Genomic DNA, 22,500 nt, shown 5'->3' on the forward strand with positions numbered 1-22,500 from the left:
AACTCCTGGAGCTTTTTGTAGCTTTGGTTCATTAACTGCACACAAACTCTACCCTCATAGATTCCCCCTTGAATGGCAATCTTTGGATTGACTGCTAGTGGGAAAAAATGGCTCAGAGAATCCAAATAGTAAAGTCAGGAAACCCAGAATGGCCCACCTTCACGACAGTTACAATAGCTGCTTTATAGAGTTTTCACAGCCAGGTAGTGGTGGCACATGCCTTTAATCCCCCACTCAGGAGGCAGAGACACTCTGTAAGTTCAAGCCCAGGACAGCCAGGGCTCCACAGAGAGACCCTGTCTGAGTTTTCACTTTCTTAGGAGAGTGAGTGGATCCTAACTTTTATACCCTCTGATATGGGAATTGCTCAGTCATTATCAAAAAGTGGCCAGAAAACAGGCGTGCACTGGAGAGAATGGGATATTATAGTCTGGCACTTGTGAAAATAAGAGGCAGGATCTAGGCTGGAAAATTCCAGAGTTGGACTTTGGTACCTGGAAATCACAGGCTTGTGGCAGTGTGGATACCTCAGGTGAAGACATCCTGGCAGTAGGAGTTTATAAACACCCGCAGGAGGTGATGTCTGTGGCCTGATAAACCCGGAATTGTCGGACCATTTCACTCTGGGTTGAGGTTTTCTTAACTCCTTGAAAGTCAGGATCCGCATCCATTGGGTAAGTCTCTATGTACTTAGTGGATAGATTGTTTGGAAAGAACTGCCTGCCAAGAACAAAACATTTACTTACTAAATCCATAAATCATTTCAACATTGCAGTTTTGAACCTTAGTTGTTTTGAGACAGGGTCTCAGGTTGCCCAGGCTGACCTTGAATCCCTGATCCTCCTATCTCTGCCTCCTATGTGCTGGGATTATAGATATGCACCACCACTCCTGGCTCTAGTGTCTACTTCTTAGGGATTTCCCCCCTTTGTGAAACCTTGCACAACTATCACACTGTCATTGTAAGAGGCTCCAGCAGCATCCTTGGCCAGTGTGTAATCACTTCACACCCCAAGCCAGGCCTCCGGGCCTCAGCTGAGTGAGCCATAACTTTCCTTAGTTTATTTTTTCTTTATCGGCTTTTCATACAGGTATGAAATCTATTGTGTATCGGGCATATTCCTTCACACACGTACCCATACATTTTTGCTTTTTCTTTTCCCATTTGCCCTGTGCTAGACAAGCACTCTACCAACCCACTCAAGGCTTGAGGGCATGGTAAGATCTTGTTTCAAAAAAGAAAAGAATAGAACCAATAGCACAAAGCAGGACTGAGTTCATACCCTCTTGTATGTCTTACTGCACATTATAGTAAAAGAAACAAGTAGTGTGTATCTTCTATAATACCACTTCATAGGGTTTTCTTCTTCTTCTTCCTTCCTCCTCCTCCTCCTCCTCCTCCTCCTCCTCCTCCTCCTCCTCCTCCTCCTCCTCCTCCTCCTCCTCCTCTTCTTCTTCTTCTTCTTCTTCTTCTTCTTCTTCTTTTCTTTTTCCCCTCTATTGTTTGTTTTGTGACAAGACCTTGTAAAAAAACCTTGACTGTCCCAGAACTACTTGTATAATCCAGGCTGACTTCAGACTTGTAGCAGTTCTCCTGCCTCATCCTCTCAAGTGCTGGGTTTACAGGGTATGTATCAGCTCCCTGGTGTCAAACCCTCATTATTATTATTAATTTCCCATGGGCTGCAGCACAAAGCTCATCTTTCCATACAGTTCTGCTGTTTGGCACTGGGCGGAAATCTGGACTCACTGCCGTTGGTGCAGAAGTACTGGGCCAAAGGCAGCTTATCTGCTGGGATAAGCCACAGGTACATGCCAAGCTTTGATTTCTACATCAGTAAAGCTGGGGAAAGAATCTCTCTTCCATCCGTCTCCCGGATTAGCTCAGAAGCTTGCTTAATTTTTATTTTAATTAATTAGTTTAATTTTTGTCATTTGTTTTTCTCATGCAGTGGTCCTTCTGCCTCTATCGCCCACAGGTTAGGTTTTTTTTTTTTTTGTTGTTGTTGTTGTTTTTATAAGACCTTGTCTCTAAGTAGCAATCCTCCTGCCTCAGTCTTAAGAGTGATGGGTTTCCAGGTATGCCCCACCATGCCCACCATACCAAGAAGGTAGCTGTTGATTCTTGCTGTTCTGGGTAGGCTTAGGTCCCCATGGAATGACACTTCAAAGGCCCTCAGGGTGTGTCTTTGGTTCGGCTCCTTGAGAACCTTGCTGGGGACAGAAGCAGAAACTGAATACATATGGCAGAATAAGCCACATTTATCCCTGAGGCGACAGATGAGAGGTGCTTTGTAGTGTTGAATGCTCAGTGGTCACATGGAACAGAACAGAGCAATGAAGCATGCAAGAGGAGCGGCCTTGGGAGGCCGGGAACTGTGCCAGGCTCTAGGCAGCTAGTACCATTGAGTCTTTCCGTGTCAGTTTCTCATTGACCTGAAGCTGGCTGATTTGACTGGGATGGCTGGCCTGCAAGTCCCAGGGATCCACCTGTCTCTGCCTTCTCAGCCCTGGGGTTTACAAGTGCATGCCAGCACGCTGGCTGGTTTTGTTTTGTTTGTTTGTTTGTTTAAGCTAAGTTTTAGAAATTGAAACACTTACCAACTGAACCATTTCCCCAGTCCTTGTTTCTTAGGCTAATTTTTTTTTAATTATATTTATTTATGGGATAAGGGCATATGTTCGAAATACTATGTTAGAGGACAGCATGGAGGACCCAGAGGTCAAACTCAGGTCATCTGTTGTGGTGGCACACACCTTTACCCTCTGAACCTCCTCACTTCCCTCTTCGAGTTACAGAGTCTTCTGCTGTAGCCCAGGCTGGCTTTGAGCTGAACACAATCCTCTTACTTTAGCCTATCAAACACTAGGAAGCCAGAAGAGGGCATCGGATCTCCTGGAACTAGAACTCAGAAAGTTGTGGGCTACCTAGCATGGGGTTCTGGGAACCAAGCACCAATGACTTTGTTGAGCTATCTCTCTAGCCTCCTCACCCCCACTTTTAAAATTGAAATTTCATTCATTCTCTCACCATGAAAACACAAACATTTCACCTTTAATAGATAATCTGATGTTCTATTTTCTATTTTACTGTCAGGTAACATAACTAGCTGCCTTGCTCACGGAGCCATCTTGCTTGCCTACTTATTTCAAGTTTTTGTTTTGTTTTGTTTTTCAAGACAGGGTTTCTCCATGTGTAGCCCTGGCTATCCCTGAACTTTCCTTGTAGACCAGGCTGGCCTTGAACTCACAGAGATCCACCCTCCTCTGCCTCCCGAGTGCTGGGATTAGTGGCATGTACCACCACTTCCCCAGCTCTTATTTCAGTTTTTTGTTTTTTGAGTTTTTTTTTTTTGTTTTGTTTTTCGAGACAGGGTTTCTCTGCAGCTTTAGAGCCTGTCCTGGAACTAGCTCTTGTAGACCAGGCTGGTCTCGAATTCTTATTTCCGTTTTAAGATATGTCTTAGATGGAGGCCAACCTCAGAATTATCTTTTGATTGGCATACTGGGGTCTAGGATCTTCTGGTCTCCTTTTTATAATACAGCTAAGAGAACTCTACATGTGATTTCCAGAAACTCAGCAGCTTCTGATTACGGATGTGGCTCAGTACAGCACTCACCTAGCATGTATGAAACCCTGGGTTCCATCCCCAGCACTGCATGTCTGTAATCGAGGAGGGAAGGTAGGCGGTCAGGAATTCAAGACTATCCTCAGCAACATAGTAAGTTGGAGGCTAACCTGGACCACATAGAACCCTGTCTCATAAAAGGAGAGAAAGAAGGAAGGAAAGGAAGAAAGGACGACACTTGAAGGATAAAGGATAATTAGAGAGCACGCCAGGCTCTGGTACCTTGGCAGTGATGTGTTCTGAGAATGGACAGGATAGCCTGTGGTAGGCAATAATCCAGTGAGTTTGGCTTTGGTCCGCCTGATTGTATAACACGGAGAATAATAGACAAGGTGTGCTTGCTAAGGTGGAACTTACATCATCTTACTTGCAAGTGGAGTTACAGATGGTATTGAGTCATTCGACTTTATGTCCCCTGGTCACAGCTTCAGTGTCTGTGGCCCTTCCCAGCCTGACCTCTTCCCAGAGTTCAGTCTCCACATCATCTCTTCCTGAGGTGGTTCATGTTCATAGCACCATGAACTTGTAAGACTTTGATCTTCACAGTGTGTGTGTATTGCGTGCTGCGTCTGTTGTATAAAGGTTCACAAGACCGGGTAGATACACACAGAATCTCGGTAACCTTCCCAGCACACGCATGCAATGATTGAGGGTCACCCGGGGTCAGTTTTCAAAACAGCAAACAGAGATGAAGGCCCTCAGATACACACATTGTATCAGCCAATTGTGCCAGGCACCTCTGAGGTGGGGCTGAGATAGGTACACATTCCAAACATCACAGAGTTTCCTGACCTGTGTTTGTGGTCTGGTGAAGAAGGTTATGTGCTGGCTTTGCTTACGGGTTCAGTGCCTTTCTGATTGTTTATAAAACCACAGTATCACCTGGACAGGTCCCTTATATAATGTAATTTGAGAACCGGGAGTATGGTTTAATGGAGGAGAGTGTCTGTCATGGGTTTGCTCGCTGGTATTTCGTGTGTGTGTGTGTGTGTGTGTGTGTGTGTGTGTGTGTATGTGTGTGTGTGTGTGTACATTTGCCGTGGTATGTGTGCAGAAGGCAAAGGACAACATTGTGAAGTTGATTCTTAATTATGTAGATCCTGGGGATTGAACTCAGCTCTTCAGACTTGGCAACAAGCACCTTTTCTCACCGACCCGTCTCAGTGGCGCTGGAACACTTGCCTGCTGTGTTGGAAGGTCCTGGGTTCCATCCGCAGTGTGATAACGCTAAATCAAGTTCTTTATGACCTGGAGTTCACACAGTTCTTTAGCAGCCATGAGCTGCCACCAACATGGTCTCTGTTCCTGACAGTGGCCCAGCCATCTTTCTGTTCCCGGCCCCCAGAGTTCTCAAGGACAAATGCTACCGTCCCCTTTCCCTTTTATTCCGGGTCTGCAGCTGCCATTACATCTTGTCTGGTTTTGGTCTTCAAATCTTTTCTGTGATTGCATGGTCTTACAGTAGCTGTTGAGTTGGTCCTCAAATTGACCTCTTTTTTTAAAAAAAGTATTTTTATTTGTTATTATTAGAGTGGATACACCTGTGTGTTTACGATGCACGTGTGTGAGTGTGTGCCATAGCATAGGACAGCTTTGGAGAACCAGGCTCTCCTTCCATCTTTACATGGATCCCAGGGATCAAACTCAGATTGCTAGACTTACAAGCAGGTTTCTTTACTCACTGAGTCATCCTGATGCCCACTCTGCTTTCTTTGAGATAGGATTTTGCCATGTTCCAGGCTGGCCTGGAATTCATAATTCTCTGCTTCTCCCCACCCACTTTCCAAGATCTGTCCATGGTACCATTGCTAGATTGATTTCCCCCCCCCCATAGTTTTAAAGATTTATTTTTATTTTTATGCGTTTTGCCTGCATGTAGGTATGTGTACCACGATGTGTACCTGGTTCTGGTAGAGCAAGAAGAGGGTGTCAGATCCCTTGGAACTGGAGTTATAGGCAGTTGTCAGCCACCACATGGGTGCTGGAACGTGAACCTGGGTCCTTGGCGAGAGTGGTACATGCTCTGATTGATCTTGAAGACTGTTGTTGTTGTTGTTTCTTCTTTATTTATTGAGATAGGGTCTCACATAGCCCAGGCTAGTCTTAAACTTGCTCTGTAGCCAAGACTGCCTTTGAAGGGCTGATCCTCCTGCCTTCACCTCTCGGGTACTGGGATTACAGGCACTTCCTGCCGTGCCTCACTTGGATGCTGCTCTTTCCCACCCCTTGTCCACTTTGCTTAAGAATTTTTGTGCATCCAGAGGCAGAGGCAGGTGGACCTCTGTGAGTTTGAAGCCAGTCTGGTCTACAAAGTGAGTTCCAGGACTTCTAGAGCTGTTACACAGAGAAACCCTGTCTCCAAAAACAAAAACAAAGATTTTTGTGTATGTGTTTTCAGGGAGGTACTGGAGGCATGAAATCGAGGACTCATGTGTGCCAGTACATTCTCTACCTTTAATCCATATCCCCAGCCTTGCTCAAGAGTTTAAACCACTCTCCTTATCTGCTGAGTACATGTTTTTTTTCTGTGTTTACCTTTTATTAAGTAGCCAGTAACCAAAGGAGTCTAGCCAGACATGTAGCTTATTTCTGTAATTCTAGCCCTTGACTGAGGTAGGAGGACTGCGAGTCAGAGGCTGGCCTGGAGTACATAGTTAGACAGACAGTGTCTCATGACGTGAAATGAAAACTTTGTACCCCAGTGGCAATATAGTTGGAATGGTAGGTGAGTTCAGTGAGAGCAGAGAACTTGCAGTTATCTCTGTGAGGATAAGCCAGTGCCCAGAGCAGCACCAGATATAGGCGGATAGCACTCAGTTGATAGTATAGAGGGTGTAATGAATGAATATGATCATTCTCCCAAGAATATTGCTCATCTTTATCCTGTGTTTTGACTGAGCCCAGACGTCCAATTAAGATTGTTATTCTAAGGTATAGTAGCTATAAAATTTTATTTTTATTATTTTATTTATTTAGAGGCAGGGCTTTGCTGTGTAGCCCTGGCTGTCCTGGAACTCTCGCTGTAGACCAGGCTGACCTTGAACTCAGAGATCAGCCTGCCTCTGCTTCCAGAGTGTTGGGATTAAAGACGTGTGCCACCACTGCCCAGCTATTTTTAGTTTTTATATTAAAATTGTGTGCATGCATGTATATGTACATGTGAGGGCATCAGATCCCCTGCAGCTGGAGTTACAGGTGGTGTGAGCTAGCAAATGTGGGTGCTGGAACCAAAAAAAAAAAAAAAAAAAGCTGGGTGGTGGTGGCGTACGCCTTTAATCCCAGCACTCGGGAGGCAGAGGCAGACGGATCTCTGTGAGTTCGAGGCCAGCCTGGTCTACAAGAGCTAGTTCCAGGACAGGCTCCAAAGCCACAGAGAAACTGTCTCGAAAAACCAAAAAAAAAAAAAAAAAAATGTGGGTGCTGGGAAGTGAACTCAAGTCATCTGAGAGCTGAACCTGGGTCCTCCGGAAGAGCAGCGTGTGCTCTTAACTGCTGAGCTGGGTATTTTGTCTGCGTATATGTTTATGTCTGTATACTACATGTGCGCAGTGCCTTATGGGACTAGAAGAGAGCATCAGAACCCTGGAACGGGAGTTACAGTTATGAGGTGCCATGTAGGTCCTGGGAATCAAGCCTGGGTCCTCTGCAAGAGCAGCAAGTACTCTTAACCACTGAGCTAGATCTCTGGCTTCCCATCTTGGGTTTTTTTTTTTGACACATGGTCTCTCATTGGCCTGGGGCTTACCACTGAGGTTAGACTGACTGACCAATGAGCTCTAGAGACCCCTCCAGCCTGTAACTCCTGCTCCAAGGGATCTCACGGCCTCTCCTGGCCTCCCTGGACACTTGAACTCACACACATACGCATAGTTGAACATGAAATAAATAGTTTAAAAAGTACTACTTTAAATAGAGAATGTGAATTGAGCACTCTTTACACGGGTCCTGGGGAGGGGACCCAGGTCCTCGTGTTCACAAGGCAAGCAGTTTACTGACTGAGTCCCCCTAGCCCCAGCTCTTTAATCTCATCTAGTGTTACAGGGGTTTGCATAATGTCAGACTTCTCTCTCCATTTCTCACTGATGTTCCCATCTTACATAACCACACTAAAATGATCCAAAACCGGAAGTAGTGCTGGTACAGTGATTAAGTCAGACTCTGACAGACTCCTTTGTGAAGGGCCAGATAGTACATTCTCGAAACTTGTGTGCTGTAATGTCTGACAGCTGAGCAACTGTTGTTTTATTTAGCAAGAGGCAGCCGTAGGTGGTGTGTGAGTGAATGGGTATGGCTGTGCATTCCATAAAAGTTTTTGAGCAAGTAGGCAGTGGGCTTTGAACACAGGCCAGAGCCTGCTAACGCCTGGAGATGCCCCACTAGAATGGCAGCCCGTTCTCAGCTCTAAACTTCTGCTGTGATGGCTAATCTTTACTGTCAACTCCTTAGACTCTAGGGTGCCCAGGAGATGGGCCTCTGGATATGCCTGTGAGGCTTATCTTATGTCATAGATGTGGAATGACCCATCTTGACTGTGGGTGAGTCTGTTCCATCGTGGGGCTGGAGAGATGGCTCAGTGGTTAAGAATGTTTACTGCTCTTGCAGAGGACCTGAATTTAATGCCCAGCAACCATATCAGGCGGCTCACAGCAGCTTGTAACAAGAGCTCCAAGTGACCTCACAGCCTCTTCTGACCTTGAACACCTGAACTCGTGCACACATGACCACACATATACACATAATTTAAAATAAAATAAATGCACGTTTTTTAAATGCTACTTTAAAATGGAGACAGAGAACTGAACACTGCATTCATTTCTGTCTTCCGATTATGGGCATATTTGACTAGCTGCTTCACTGTGTAGCCCGGGCTGGCCTTGAACCCGTGCTGATCTGCCTGCATCAAACTCCCAGGTACTTAGACTAGAAGCCTGAGTCACCACACTGAACTAGTTACCTGGTTTTCTAGCTGGCCTTTGTGTTTGCCATCCTATATCTTTGTCACCTGCCATCTTGTATTCCTTTGGTCAAGAAACACACCATGGCAGCTGATTTTAGACTCACCCAATCAGGAGCTAGGCCTCCTTATCTGGCCTATGTATTTTGGACTAGGAGTATCTTCCCCCAAGAAAGGTAAAAGTCACACTCTGGCTTGGTCTGTCCTTTCTTCTGGGTCACAGGTTCCTGGCCTCCTTGAACTGCTCTCTGAAGTTCATAGCTGACTTTCTTGCTCTCCTAGGCTCCTGTCTCTCCACAGTATAAGTATGCCTTAACCATGAAGGGCTGCTGGGAAGTCATTGCTTTTTCAAAGTTAATTTGACAGTAAGTCAGAAGCCTTAGAAATACTTTGGTTCATATTTGTGTGTGTTTGTATGAGTGTGGTGTACTTATATACGTGTGTGCATTTGTGTTTGTGTATCTCACTGTGTTTCTGTGTATGTGTGCACAAATGTGTTTGTATGTACAAGTGTCTCTATATGTATATGTGTATATGTATATGTGCTACTGTTTGTATGTATTTCTGTGTGTCTGAGCATGTATGTATGGACATGTGTCTCTGTTAATGTGTATGTTCATGTATGTGCCTCTTTATATGCATGCATATATGTGTGTATCAGTGTGTCTATATCTGTGTGTCTGTATGTATGTGCATGTGTGTGTGCGTCTGTCTGTCTGTCTGTGTCTGTGTGTGTGTGCGTCTGTCTGTCTGTGCCTCTGTGTGTGTGTCTGAGAGACAGAGTGAACTGATGTTGGGGACGGAGCCCAGGGCCTCACGCAGTATCCAGTCACTGAACTTTACCCTTCCATCTTTGTTTTCTACATAAATTTCAGGCCGTTTTCTCCCATAACCACAGTGCAGCGCGTCCACATCAAGAGAAGAGCGCTGTGCATGAGTGTCAAGTCACAGCCCGTCATTTCTGTAGAGCAGACGTCTGCTTTCCAGTCTAAGGTCACTCGCCAGACCTAATTTACTATTCATCCCCTTTGATGTGGAGGAGCTTTTCCTTTGTCTTTCACGACCTTGACATTTTTCAGAAAATAGGGCCGTGTTTTTGTGGTCAGTTTGGATTCATGTGGTGCCTTCTCATGGTAAAATTCCAGTTAGGTATGCCACTGCTGGGCTGCTCTGCCAGCCTTTGTCTGCCGGTTGTTTTCAAACTAGCCATGTTCTCAGCTGTGAAATTCTCCCCTTTGTTAGTTTATTTTTTGAGTCAGGGTCTCCCTACATAGCCCTGACTGTCCTGGAACTCACTCTGTAGACCAGGCTGGCCTCTAACTCACAGAGATCTGTCTGCCTCTGCCTCTTGAATGCTGGGATGAAAAGCGTGTGCACCACCATGTCAGGTTTCAGATTTCCCTTTGTTGTCAGGAATCTTATTAATCATCAGCGGTCTGTGTGGGGGCCGGAAGTTGATGTCTGCTGTCTTCTTTGGTGGCTCTCTGCTTTGCTTTTGGAGTCAGGGTCTCTCATTGAACCTGGCTCCTCAGTTGGCTACCCTTGCTGGCCGTTTATCCCCCAGCATCCTCTTGTCTCCCCCCAGTGCTGAGACTGCAGGCCCGCATTGCCAAGTCCAGCCTCTTACATGTTACACAGTCAGCACTTTCCCTGGTGCTACAAGCTCTAGTGCTCATGGTTGGTCACAGCAGTCACAGCTTGTGATTCAGGTATGGCTTTTTGTCTCCCCGTGAATCGTGGATTGGAAGCTGAGCCTCTGCTGTCCTGATGTTGGCATTTTGGTAGGGGTGACTATTGTAGATGACTGAGTCACTGAAGGTGCTACCTTCAGGAAAAATGTAAAAATAGATTTATTTTATTTTTAAACTACGTGTGTGGGTATATGTCGGCGGAATCCAGAAGAGGGTGTTGGATCCCCTGGAGCTGGAGTTACTGGGATGATAGACCTGAGCAAGAGGGAGATAATCTGATCATTCTGTGATTCATCCCTGGCTGTCTGATGGACAGTTGTCACGTGTTTGGGCAGTCTTCCTATGAGAGGCTGCAGTTTATCATTGTTTTCAATGGCGGCATAGCATTTGGTTGTTTATGTTGGAACCAGAGGCATCCAGGGTGAGCATGCTGCCAGGCCGAGTAGGAGACACCTTCCAAGCAGAGAATCACTGCATCCAAAAGCCCTCTCTCTCTTTCTCTCTCTCCCTCCCCATAAGGACATAGCTTTAGAGCTAGACATGAGGACTCAGGCCAGGAGCCCCAGCATTTGAGAGCAAAGAGTACTTGCCTATAGTATTCTTCAGTGAGGGGCTGAGATCTTGATTACTTGCCTAGTTTTGGGTACTTGTCAAGTATTTATTTCTTTATCTTTTACCTTTATTTATTTGTTTCATTTATCTCAGTGTGTCTAAATGAGTGTGGGTGTCCTTGTGCCACAGCCTGCATGTGGCAATCATAGGGGTCTGTTCTCTCCTGCTGCCCCCAGTGTGGCCCAGGGATGGAATGGGTGTAAGTGCTCTCACCCACTGAGCCATCTTGCCCACTGAAGTGTGTCTGAGAACAAGTACTGTATCTAGGCATGGTGGTGCATGCCCTTAGTCCCAGTGCGTGGGAGACAGAGGCAGGCGGATCTCTCGAGCTCAAGGCCAGCTTGGTTTACAGAGTGAGTTCCAGGATAGTCAGGGCTATACAGAGAAACCTATCTCAAAAACCAAAACAAAGCAAAACAACAACAAAACAAGTCAATGTGTAACTAAGTATGTCAATCAGCCTTTGGTAGGGGAATGTGTCTGAATGTATATGTACTATATGTTTTTTATTTACAGGGTAGGGGGCAGGAAAGGTAAATTGTAAAGAGAAAATGACCCACATAGGGTGAGAGTCTGGCTGGAGTTTTTATTCTTAAACCTGTAATTTTTTTTTTTAAGGGAAAATGTCGTATGTGAGGTCAGAGGACAGCTTGTGGGAATGGGTTCTTTCCTTCCACCATGTGTGTCCCCAGAATTATTTGAGCTCATCAGACTTTTTCCTTGCAGGCTGGAATCTGTAACTTCTGATCAAAGGGAGGGGCACTTAGCTTCAAGGGGGCGACCCACATGTGGAGGTTGGAATGTCACTCAGCAGAAAGGGTGGGTGCTGGGGACGGAAGGACTGCTGCCTGGAATTCCTTCCTGTTCGTCGAGAGGAGCAGGTTCTTTGTTCCTGGAGATTCAGCAGGGCACGAAAAGTCCCTAATGCAAACGCTCTGAAGGCAGGGGGCTGGACAGTCTGTTTATTTCCCCTGTGCAGCCTCTTAGAGCGGGAAGCCTGGCTCTGAACATGGCACGCACAGGCTGTTTCGGGGGCTGGTGTTTCATTTTTGTTTTGGTTATATTTTTGTTGTTGTTGTTATTGGTGTGTGTGTGTGTGTGTGTGTGTGTGTGTGTGTGTGTTGCCTGTAGAGGCCAGGAGAGGCCATTGAATCCTGGAACTTGAGTTACAGGTTGTTGTGAGCTGCTCAACATAAGGATAACAAACACGTCCTCTGCAGGAGCCGTGCATGCTCGTAACCACTGAACTGGCTCACCAGCCTCCCCTGGGACCCATGTTTTAACTAAAGAAGTTAGTGTCTAGCCGGGCGGTGGTGGCGCACGCCTTTAATCCCAGCACTCGGGAGGCAGAGACCAGCCTGGTCTACAAGAGCTAGGTCCAGGACAGGCTCTAGAAACTACAGGGAAACCCTGTCTCGAAAAAAAAAAAAAAAAAAAGAAGTTAGTGTCTTTTTCTTCTACCCTTCCTGAGCCCTTAGGATCTGCCATGGGCTTATGTGTCACTGTGCCCATTGCTTGCCCTGTCTTCTAAGCCCTTTGTTTCCTGCGCAAGGTCTTACTCTAGCCCAGCTGACCTAGAACTCACTCTGTAGCCCAGATTGCTTCAACTCAAAGCGATCTTCTTCCCTCCGCCTCCCAAGCACATTTTGTCTAGTTTGCTCTTGTTTAACTGTGAATATAGGAAAGATTAGGGATGGATGGATGGATGGATGGATGGATGGATGGATGGAGAGAGTGATAGGGAGGTTCCTTTTGTTTGTGTGTGTATGTGTGCTCATGTCTACCCAGTGGTGTTTCTCACATACCATCTGTCCTGTTTTCTTGCACATGCATGTGCGCCCCAAGGAGGCCAAAAGAGGGTGTCAGATCTCCTGGAGCTGGAGTTACAGGCATTTGAGAGCTGCTTGACATGGGTGCTGTGAACCTTCCTGGTCCACTGGAAGGGCAGGAAGTGTTTCTAACCACTGAGCCATCTCTCCAGCCCTTATACTTTGTTTTTTGATAAGGCTCTTTCACAGGCTTGGAACTTGCCAAGTAGGCTGATTGGCCAGGGAGCACCCTGTGCTGAGATTACAAATAAGCTGATTGGCCAGGGAGCACCCTGTGCTGAGATTACAAGTAAGCTGATTGGCCAGGGAGCACCCTGTGCTGAGATTACAAGTAAACTGATTGGCCAGGGAGCACCCTGTGCTGAGATTACAAGCTTAGACAACCATAAGCAGCGCTTTTCATTTGTTTTTTGTTTTGTTTGCTTGTTTATTTGTTTGTTTTTTTTAAGACAGGGTTTCTCTGAGTGGCCCTGCCTGTCCTGAAACTCACTCTGTAGACTAGACTGGCCTCGAACTCACAGAGATTCACCTGCCTTTGCCTCTCAAGTGCTGCAATTAAAGGCATGCATCACTACTGCCAGGCTTTGTTTTATATTTTTTTTGTTTTGTTTGTTTGTTTTTTGCTTTTTGAGACAGGGCCTCTCTTTGTAGCCCTGGCTGGCTTGGGATTCACTGTGTAGACCAGGCTAGCCTCAAACTCCCAGATATCCTCCTGCCTCCACCTCCTGAGTTTTGGTATTATTACAGATGTACACCACATGTTGGGCTTATGCAGTGCCGGGGATGGGACCAAGGGCTTCCTGTACCCTGGGCAAGTGCTCTACTTACTGAGCCACACCACCAGCCCTAGCCCAAGCCCACCCCTTCCTCTGAACTTGGTTAACTGCATGTGTGGACAAAGACTGATTTCTGCTAAGTCATGCATGCTTTCACTGGTGCTTCTGGTGGCCACCTTCCCCTTAGCCACGTGTCAGTCATACGGTTCCAAATTAAGCCCTGTTATGTGGGGGAAAGGCCACCATTGGTCACTTGGCTAAAAAACGTTCTCTGGGATGCTAAAGTCCAGTCCAGGCAGGATTGGCAAAGGAGCTATAGACACCGAACTTCCTGCAGTACTTCTCATCCGGGCACTGCTCACCCAGCTCTCCTGTGTCATTGGGGCTCTAAGACCTCTAAGGTCCCTTGGTCTGGCCTTAGACTTTTGTCAAAGCTCAAGTCTACCCCGTCCTTCCCGCCCACAAATGCTGCCTCTGGCTCCTCACTCAAGTCTCACCATATCCCAACCAGTCTGACTAGTTTGTGCTTCCTGGTCTGTCAGTAAAGACGTGCAGACAGACCCAGCTAGTCTGGAACTTGCTATGCCGTCCAGGTTGGCCTCTGGCAGTGTTTGGTGTGCGCCATCACCCTCTTCCCCACCTAGATTGTCATCTTAGTATTTGCCTATTTTGGATTTCAGGTGATCAGTCGCTTCCAGTGAGACGTTATAAGAAAGTCATCAGTTGTATAATCAAGTGGATTTTTTTAAATGTGGGACCTTCCTGGATGAGGGGTTGTAACTCAGTACACATTTGCCTAGAATTCTCCAGTGAGCGATTGGAGGGGTAGCTGAGTGACACAGTGCTTGTCACAAGGCCCTGGGTTCCAATCCTAACAAAAAAGAGGGGTTTTCTTTGTGCTTATGTCTAGGTCTGAAACTCTGTCGGAACTGTGGTTTGAGCTCAGAAAAAGAGAGTATTTTTGTTGTTGTTTTTGACATTTTAAAATTATTTATTCCTATTTTATGTGCACTGGGCTTTTTTTGAGGGTGTCTGTTTGAGGGTGTCGGATCCCTTGGAACTGGAGTTACAGATAGTTGTGAGCTGCCATGTGGGTGCTGGGAATTGAACCTGGTCCTCTAGAAGAGGAGCCAGTGCTCTTAACTGCTGAGTCATCTCTCCAACCCAGTTTTTGTTTGTTTGTTGGGGGGATGTATATGTGTGGGGGCGTTATTGTTCTTTTAAATGGAATGGAGATTTTATTTCACTGTTAACTCCTTTTTTCCCCCTAGTTTTTTGAGACAGGATTTCTTTGTGTAATAATAGTCCTGGCTGTCCTGAAACTCACTTTGTAGACCAGACTGACTCAGAGATATCTACTTGCCATTGCCTCCCAAATGCTGAGATTAAAGGCATGCACCACCACTGCCCTCCTCACTCTTGACTATCCAGAAATTGTATAAAAACAATTTGACATTACTTACAATTTATACCATTTTTGTTTTGTTTGATTGACTTTATTGCAATATAATCTTTACAGGTAATTTTAGATTAATATTGTTTAAAAAATAATAATCAAGGCCATGCGTGGTGGCATACACCTTCAATTCCAGCACTCACAAGGCAGGTGGATCTCTGAGTTTGAGGCTAGCCTGGTCTACAGAGTAAATTCCAGGACTGCCAAGAGCTGTACAGAGAAACTATATCTCAGAAAAAAAAAATCAAGTTTACAGCAAAAACAACTTTCCAGAGTCATTCAGTGTTTACTAAAGTTGCTGAAGCCAGTCATTCAGAGAGGCCTCCATCAGACACAGAACACAAGATAACCAGACCAGTGCTGCGCTGCAGCTCAGATGGCAGAGGACTTGCCGAGCGTGCAAGAAGCTCTGGACTCAGTCCCCAGCACCACATAAACAAGACATCTCACGCTTTTGATCCCAGCACCCAAAAGACAGAGGAAGACCAGAAGTTCAGAGCCAGCCTGGGCTACACTAAACTTTACCCATGCCATGCTGTTAAGCTGCTGCAGAGAGGGACAGGCTGGATATTCAGCTCCTGGATCTGAGATCTGTAGACCGCATGGACAGTGGTGAAGTTGAGAGAGCCTATAGAGCACTGTATTGATCGCCATGATGGTGGCACCGCAGCTTAAACACTCTGAGTGCAGTGCTTGCAGACAGGACGGGTGTGATAATCACAGCCTGTTTTCACAAACCTGGAAAATTTGTCTAAGGCTGTCCTTGAACTCACAGACATCTGCCTAGTTCTGTCTGCCAAGTGCTGGGATTAAAGGTTCCACTGCCTAACTTGAGACCCTGTTTTGTTTTGTTTTTAATCCAGGATACGATTTTTAAAAATCACCGTATCCAAGTACCAGGAAAACCTGAGCTTGAACGAGAAAAGGTAATGGGCAAATGCCAACAGGAGGCGCCAAACAGATCGTAGAACTGATGAAAATGACAGAGGGAGCCAGGTGTATCTGGGGCTAGTCTCAGCTACATACTGAACTTGAGGCCAGCCTGGGCTACATGAGACATTCAAAAAACAAAGGAAAAAAGAACTGGGATGACAGTTGCCTAGTGTGCACGAGACCCTTGGCTCTGCCCCATGTTTCTGCTGCTGTGTTAAAACTCTCCAAACAAAGGCAGTTTGGGGGGGCAGCGTTCATTTTACCTTACAGTTCACACACAGCCCGTCATTGACAGAAGTCAGGGCAGGAACTCAGGCAGGAAACCAGAGCAGAGACCTGGAAGAACACTGCTTCCTGGCTCGATTGCTTGCTCATGCTTCACTAGCTTTCTTACCTGCCCAGTACAACTGCCAAGAGAATGGTGCTGCCCACAGTGGGCTGGGCTCTCCTCTATCAATCAGCGATCAAGACTGTTTCCCATTGCCATGCCCAGGGGCCAATCTGATCTAACAGTTCCTCAATGAAGGCTTTCCTCTCAGATGGCTGGCTGTAGGCTAGGTTAGCAGAACAATTAAAGCTAACTAGAACTGGTTCATTCCATCCTCAGCACTGAGCCACAGAGAGGAGTTGAATAGTCATTTAATGAGCCTGAAGATAGACCCTTGACTCTCCAGTCTGAACAAGAGGAAAACTGGATTTATGTTGGAAGAGGGAGCCTTAGAGTCTTGTGGGAGCAAGAATAAGTCTTTAAGGGAACTGGAGAGAAGGCTCATTTCAAGAGTGCTTGCACCCACATCAGCCAGTAACATCAGCTCCAGGGGAATCCTACACTGCTTCTGGACTAGCAGGTGCCTGCTCCCACATTGCATGTACATATACATATACATATATACATTCAAACACACACACACACACATATACATGCATTTAAAAAATAGGACTTAACCCAGAAGTGGAAGAGAGAGGTTGGGCAGGCAGGCAGGCAGGCAGGCAGGAAAGAAGGAAGAAAGGAAAGAAAGAAGGAAAAAGTTCAGCAAAGTCATGATTAAAAAGAACCCCAAAGTAGCAAATGACATAAACTGACATTTGAAAAAGCTATTAGAGTGGGTGGTGGTGGCGCACACCTTTTTCTCACACTCGGGAGGCAGAGGCAAGCGTATTTCTGTGAGTTCAAAGCCAGCCTGGTCTTTAGTGTGAGTTCCAGGACAGCCAGGGCTGTTACACAGAGAAATCCTCTCTTGAAAAACCAAACCAAACCAAACAAACAAACAAACACTGCAGCTACTATAACTGAATCAAAAAGCCCCAACCCAAAGAAATCCACACCAACAGCACACTGGAGAACTCCCGTAAGAGGAAGGCCCAGTACCACACCAACAGCACATGGGTTCAAATGCCAGCCTTGCTGGACAGCCTGGCCACAGCTCCCAGTCAGCCTTGCAGGCAGGTTGCCTTGGGGAACAGTTTTTCTGAAAACCTTTGGCAGGAGAACTGTTCATTAGGCAATAGTGTAATTTGTTTCCTTAAAGTTTTCAGCCCTCTGGAAGCCTCCAGACCTTGGCAGAGTTTTGTGAGCTGAGCAGTCGGACCCTCTTTCCTCCCTGAAACTGCAGGGTGGACACCAGGCCCCTTGTCTAGGCATATGTGAGCTGTTAATGACTGCTATTATGCTATTTATAGTGACCACTGTTCTGCACCAGACAGTGCTGCTTGCCTCTCTCTTCTTTACTGTTTTTGTACAAGTGACTGACTCATCCTGCATTGAGTGCCGGGTTGCCTGAATCTTTTATATTGACCAGAAGTTGCAAAAATGCTCAGTGGATGATGACCTTGTACTCCAGTGTCATAAACAGTCTCCTGGGGAAAGAGAGAATCTTTCTGGTATTAAAACAAAACAAAACAACCAACCAAACAAAAAAAACCGTCTTTTAATCCCAGCACTTGGGATGCAGAGGCTGGTGGATCTCTGTGAGGTCGAGGCCAGCCTGGTCTTCAGAGCAATTTCCAGGACAGCCAGAACAGCATAGAGGAAGACCTTGTCTCAAAACAACAACACCAAAAATTTTAAATTCATTTCTAAGTATGTCAGTTTGTTTGTGTGACAGTACAGATCTGGAGATCAGAGGACAACCTGCAGGAACCAGGTCTCGTCTATCGTGTGGGTCCTAGGAATCGTACTCAGGTCTCTAAGATTGGCAGCAAGTGCCTTTACCCACTGAGCTGTTCCAAGGGCCTGAGCCCTTGTGTTTTTGCCTCTTAGACTCTTTAGGAAACTGGCGAAGCCCCCACCAGCATCCACTAGCATGAATAGGAAATAAGTGGGCTGTCTACCTTGCATTCAGAGATCTCTTGTGTCTCCTTGCTAGGGTAGAAGGCATGAGCCATCATACCTGGATTAATTTTCTGAGATTGGCTGAATCACAGACATGGAACCTACAACTTCAGAGGGTTAACCACACACTTTGTCTTGATCATTAATCTTCCTCCTTTCACCAGCTGGCCAGTTTCCACAACCCTAGAAAGGCAAAGATGGCAACTCTGCTCCAGGGAAGGGTAGACAAGTTGGACAGCCTAATTATTGACTATTCATGCTAGTGAATGTTGATTGAAATAGCTCAGTGAGTCTACACGGCTGCACCACCAATCCTGCCTACTTCTCTTGAGTTCAGAGTCAAAACCATATATTCTACCAAGTGGTGGTAGTGGGGCACACCTTTAATACCAGCCCTCAGGAGGCAGATGCAGGTGGATCTCTGTAAGTTTGGGGCCAGCCTGTTCTACAGAGTGAGTTTCAGGACAGCTAGGGCTGTTACACAGAGAAACCCTGTCTCAACATCCGTCCCCCCACCAACCAAAAAAGACCACAGATTCCTGCCCAGCTGAAGAAATGAAGGAGGGACAAAGATAAATGGTTAAACAAGAAGAAGAGTCTTTTGAGTCAGGGTCCCGTAGCCCAGTCTGTCCTTGGAAGACTTTGAACTCCTGATCCTTCAGTGGCCACCTACTGGGATAAGTGTGTGTGCCTGGTTACTTTTTTATTGTTCCTTCTCTCCAGGACAGTGACAGTGTTGGCCAGATGTGTTAGGTCCGCTAGGCACTGCGATAGAATACCTGACAAAGCTGCGGAAAGGAGCAGTTTGTTTTGGTTCACGGTCATGGATGCAGTCCGTCATGACGGGAGGACATGATGGGAGCTTGAGACATTGGCTCACAGTGCATCCATAGGAGAGAAGAGAGCCGGAGGAATGTTGGGATTCAGCTTCTTTCTCCCTTTTCACTCAGCCCAGGACTCCAGCCCATGGAATATTACTGTCCATGTTTGAGGTGTCTTCCCGCCTCATCTAACCTTATCTAGGAGCTTCCTCACAGATTTGTTCAGAGATTTGTTTCCATGGTGTTTCTGAATACTGTCAAGTTGGCCATTGGTATTAGTCACTCCAGGTGTGGTGGTACACATCTGTAACCCCAGCATTCAGGAGCCTGAGGTAGGAGGATCTCCCCTTTGGAGCCAGCCTGAGCTACACTGTTAAAAATGAAAAAAATAATAAAAGGACCTCTATGTAGGGAGTAGTCTGACCATCAGAAGCCCCTTTTGGCGGGCTGAATGTGATTTGGGGGCTTAGGAGTATACCAGTGTCCTTGTGCTCAAACACTGCCATCTTCAGAACTGCCCACGAGGAAGGCACCTCTTTAGAGCTGTGCGGTCAGCCTTGTGACTTGGAATTGTGAGCATCTGTCTACCTTTCTGGGTAGCAGGGGTCTGGCTTGTCAATACTGCCTGCTGCTTCTCAGAGGGGTACAAGTGTGGGCTTCTTTCTCTGTGTTAGCATCTCAATCCCGAGCAGACCTTTGTTGGCTACAGCTGGCTCTGAATGTCTGTTTCATCCCAATTCTGTGAGACAGATTTTCCTAGAATCCTCCGTCAAAGCAGGGCCTAAACGCCTCTTGGTCTGATTTTGTGAGCATTGACAGAAGGTGCGTGGGCTTGTCAAAGACCGAGACAAGGTTGGACAGACACAACCAGCCCTGAATATGTAGTGTGGTTGAAATATTTAATACAGTGTTCTTAAGGACAACAGAGTTAAATTTGTCCTTTAGTGTCAGATACCCGAGGATGAAGGCCAGGGGCGTGGTCTAGAAGTACAGCCCTACAGCACCACAGTGGAACTCCCTATGAGGCTGGAGCTCTGTTCAACCTTAGAGCCTGCCTAGAATCTCAGCGAGGGACTGGAGATGTGCCTCAGTGGTAGAGCACTTATCTACCACATGGGAAGCCCCGGGGTGGAAAGGCCCGGGTTCTGTCCCAGCTGTTGGAAAAGCATGTCTAAAATCTGAGGAGGAGGCTGATTCCAGTGGGCTATAGAATGAAAGAACAGATAATCTCAGATTGAGGCTGACCCAGTGTTTTCCTTGAGGCTCTGACAGCAAACGGAAGCTGACAGGAAGCCACTTCAAATGGCTTGAGTTGCTGAGTTGTGACTCAGGCATTTCTGGCTCAGTCACAGGACTGTGGGGAAATAGAAGGAGTGGCCTGCTCAGGGTTCAGGCCCTCCTGCTGTTCAGCTGTGCCTCAGATAAGCTCTGCCTACCTGCCAGCTCTCCATGACCAGCCCAGGTTCAGTGTCTCCCCAGGACTGAGAACTGAGGAAGACTTTCCTTAGGCTTGCAGCTTATTGCAGAGTGAGGATGGAGACTAAGACATGGAGGGCGGGGTGCAGGAGATTCCAGGGCTGCATTTCCAGTTGGCCTCTCCCTCCGGGTCACCTGAACAGCATTTCGTTCTCTTAGCAATGCTGGGTGACTTCCCGTGTAATGCAGAGATGGTTCTCTATTTTACAATGATGTGAAAAGTCAGCATTTTAGTATCTCATAGGTTTTTAGGGAGGTGATTTTGTCCAGCAGACCATGGAAGTGTTTTGAGCCTATCTCACGACATCAAGATATTATAGTATTTGCTGGCTGTATTAAATAACGTGTGTGTGTGTGTGTGTGTGTGTGTGTGTGTGTATACACACGAGAGAACAACTCAAGAATTGTTCCTCAGAAAGCCAACTACCTGGCTTTGAAACATGGTCTCTCATTAGCCTGGAGCTCAACAATTAGGGCAGGCTGCCTGGTCAGCAAGCCCCAGGAGTCCTCCTGCCTCTTATGTCCCCAGCACTGGGATTACCACCATACATGGCTTTAGAAGTTTTATTTTTATTTGTGTATGAGTGAATGTCTGCTAAAGCACCAGTGTAGGGGTCAGAGGACAGCTTTCAGGAGTCCATTCTCTTCTTCCACTGCCCAGCCTTTGCGGTAAAGTAGTTATCTCTCTACTGGGGTCTTCACCCATCACTTGTGGAGTTGTACAGGGGTCTCTGCAAACAGCATGACCAGCGGAGTGACAATCCAGGGAAGCCAAGAGAATATGGTTCAACGCCACTCAGTAGCCGGTGTTGGTTCAAGCTTCAGGCAGCTTATTTTCAGCAGAATACAATTTGGAAGAAAGTTTCATGGTGATAATTAACTCAATCCATGTGCTCAGCAAAGCTTAAGACACGATTATATTCAGACTTTTGTAAACTACAAGTGACGTCTTCCATAAAGATAGGTTCTTTAGATTTAAACTAAGGGAGCAGGCTCAAGGTAAGCAATGATAAGGTCTCTAGAAGGATAATATTGTAGATCGACTGAGATAAATAATAAACGTAAGAGTCGGGGAGCCAGTGTGCCCTGTCCATACACAGCACAGAGGTCACCAGGCCAGTACATCCATTCACAGCCTTCTGGGCAAAATCCAGGTTATATATCTTTCCCTTTGAAGAGACAGCCGTGTGTGTTTAGACTTCCTGGTTCCCTTGGTGCTAGACTGTGAGCACAAGGACCTCCACGTTTCCTACAGGTTGGAGATGCTCAGGGACACTGTCACCCCATGACTTCCATTCTCATTGTTGGCTAAGGGGCTCAACCTACCCTGGGTGGAGCTGACACCATCTAGGTAGTTTCAGTGTTGGCTCTTTCCTAGGCTGTAGCTGCTGGACTGAAACCTTGCTGAGTCAGCCCATGCAGCCCTCACGCTGAAGTGTTCAGATGGGCACTTCTGCCAGCCCCAGGGCCACTCTACCCCTCCTCACTGACACCTGCTGTTTCTCTCTCCTGACAGTTCTGTCACTGACATGGGGGATTCTCACAAAGACACCAGTGCCACCATGACTGAGGCAGTGGCCGAAGAAGTGTCTCTTTTCAGCACGACGGACATGGTTCTGTTTTCTCTCATCGTGGGGGTCCTGACCTACTGGTTCATCTTTAGAAAGAAGAAAGAAGAGGTGCCAGAGTTCAGCAAGATCCAAACAACGTGAGTGGTGTCCCTCAGAGTCCCCTTGGTCACCCCGTTTGCTGGGCATCCTTGGCACTTTGTCCTTCTTGGCTGTTCCCTGTTTGGGGTTTGACTTTGGGGTGCGACCCTACGGGTAGATAGATGCTTTAAGTCTTCTTTAGTAATAAGACATCGTGCACGTGGGAAACAAAGCAGAACTGGATTCAGTCTTGCCTTCTCCATCAGTGGTTTCCTGAGCCATTGTCTCCTGACGTCTTTGCCCACTGTTTCCCAAGCCCTTCCAATGTGCGTGGTTGTAACT

General features: G+C 46.6%; 1 protein-coding gene across 3 annotated transcripts in view; it reads left to right on the top strand.

Annotated features, from left to right (window-relative positions):
* LOC119824950 (NADPH--cytochrome P450 reductase) overlaps positions 1–22,500 on the top strand; it is a 42,395-nt gene that overhangs the window by 1,455 nt on the left and 18,440 nt on the right. The window contains exons 2-3 of one of the 3 annotated variants that reach the window (XM_038345548.1): positions 15,811–15,873; positions 22,026–22,217. In XM_038345548.1, the coding sequence (XP_038201476.1) occupies positions 22,039–22,217 (179 nt within the window). In that variant the 5' untranslated portion in view covers positions 15,811–15,873; positions 22,026–22,038. Of the gene's footprint in view, positions 1–555; positions 675–15,810; positions 15,874–22,025; positions 22,218–22,500 lie in introns of those variants that run through there. The other 2 variants (XM_038345549.1, XM_038345547.1) reach the window with 2 other exon arrangements.

This window comes from Arvicola amphibius, chromosome 10, assembly GCF_903992535.2.
Source record: "Arvicola amphibius chromosome 10, mArvAmp1.2, whole genome shotgun sequence".
NCBI classification, from domain to species: Eukaryota; Metazoa; Chordata; class Mammalia; order Rodentia; family Cricetidae; genus Arvicola; species Arvicola amphibius.